The 1,786-nt window shown below is 42.6% G+C and overlaps 1 protein-coding gene across 1 annotated transcript; it reads left to right on the top strand.

Annotated features, from left to right (window-relative positions):
- The first annotated feature begins 647 nt into the window (after positions 1 to 647).
- Positions 648 to 1,547, top strand: LOC146831173 (taste receptor type 2 member 7-like). The gene has a single exon (XM_085603848.1). It carries the CDS (start codon positions 648 to 650, stop codon positions 1,545 to 1,547), a length of 900 nt encoding a protein of 299 aa, XP_085459974.1.
- The last annotated feature ends 239 nt before the right edge of the window (positions 1,548 to 1,786 follow it).

Raw genomic sequence — 1,786 nt, 5'->3', positions numbered from 1 at the left:
TTTATCAGTCTTGCACTCAAATGTTTTCGTTAACTTGTCATGCCACTTTTTGTGATACGACACGTCACCTCTACTCACATTCGCTATTAAATTATATGACAAGAAAGTAGAACATTGTAAAATATAATATGACCTGCCCAATTTAGATACTCTGTCCAAGAATTTAAACTGTGCTTGCGGGGGTTCACGTGTATTAATTTCAAGTCAATGATACTAGTGTATTTTTTATTATATTATTTCTGTGAAAGTATGCTACTGATAGCATAAAAAGTGAGGGTAACAACTACTGTTTTAGAAAACAATAAATAACCTTCTATTTACAACGGATTTGGATGAGACAGCCAGAATGTGCCTTTAGTGTGTACCATCTCATTATGTTCACTTATTTTTTAGCAAAAATAATGCAAACTTACAACATAGATGGGAACGTGACAGGGCTGCATTCATCTTTTCAGGTTTGCATTCTTGGAAATCCAAATTCCTACTTTGAATGAAAACCATACCACTGGTAACCTAACCCAGAAGCAGCTGCTCCTCCAAGGAGTCTATGCAAAGATGTCCTGCTCGAAGACCTAGACGTCACACCTGCTGGAATCTGCATTGCTAGTTGTCAGTCTTTTCGGAAGGGAAAAATATAAGGAAAGGAAATGGGTTCTGCACTTGATATAGCCCTTCTGGCTATGATTTCAGCCGTGAGCGCTTTTGGAATACTTGCCAGTGTATTCATTGTGGCTTTGAACCTCCAGGATTGGGCTAAGGGCAGAAAACTGAAGACCTGCGATCTCATTGGACTGGCTCTGGGCATCTCATCTGCTTGCTATGAATGCATCATGGTAGGAGATGTCTTCCTCTCTGTGATATGGCGGGAGGGATATTACTTGGATGCCTATCCAATTCTAACTCAACTTCAAGTTTGGGCTGCCGCCTCTAGTTCCTGGCTCACTGCCTGTCTCTGTGTCTTCTATTGTGTGAAGATTGTGAACTTCAATCATCGCCTCTTCACCTGGTTAAAGCAGCATATCTCTGCGGTGGTGCCCTGGCTGTTCCTGGGGTCAGTGGCAGGATCCCTGCTCCTCAGTGTCCCAGTCTACTGGACTTCATACAGAGAACCCTATGAGAACACAACTAAAGTCACAGCTAATGATAGCATCAAGCGGACGGCTGTATATGTGAGCCACTCACATAAAGTTGTCATTAATGTTGTTGGATATGTATTGCCTCTGTTACTTGATATTGCTTCCATCACACTCATCCTTACATCCCTCTGCAGGCATACACGGAGGATGAAAGAGAATGCATCAGGCTTCAGCCAACCGCAGCTAGAGGCTCATTTTGAGGCTGCAAAAATAGTAGGCTCCTTCCTTCTGATCTTCATGTCTGTACTCCTCACGCTTATTTTGAAACTAGTCACGTCTTCAGTGGAGCTAGAATTACTTTTCAAGTTTATAGTTATTGCCGAGGCAGAGGCACACTTTGTCATCTTGATCCTTGGAAATACCAGACTGAAGCAAGGGCTCTGGAAGATCTGCTGTCTGAGGATGCATTGAAGTCCTGAACTAGTAGAACCTATTAGAGGCCTTCGCCTTTCCAGTTGCTGCAAACCGATCGCCTTGATCCTTGGATCACCACATTGAAGTAAGCCTCAGGATGGACCACTCACCAGGGGGAAAGTGAAGCTACCTGAGAGAGAGGGGTCATTGATCTTATGGATTACTTTACTTAGTGACTTAATTTCTCACCCAAATGAAAAGAGTTTATTCCTGAAAAATTCTGCATGTGAAATTTG

Source organism: Triturus cristatus, chromosome 5_1 (genome assembly GCF_964204655.1).
Source record: "Triturus cristatus chromosome 5_1, aTriCri1.1, whole genome shotgun sequence".
Lineage (NCBI taxonomy): Eukaryota > Metazoa > Chordata > Amphibia > Caudata > Salamandridae > Triturus > Triturus cristatus.
The sequence above is the reverse complement of the archived record's forward strand: the minus strand, read 5'-3'. Positions and strand labels throughout refer to the sequence as shown.

Bases quoted from the DNA above. Each gene is read 5' to 3' on its own strand.
- LOC146831173 (XM_085603848.1), top strand. From the start codon at position 648: ATGGGTTCTGCACTTGATATAGCCCTTCTGGCTATGATTTCAGCCGTG.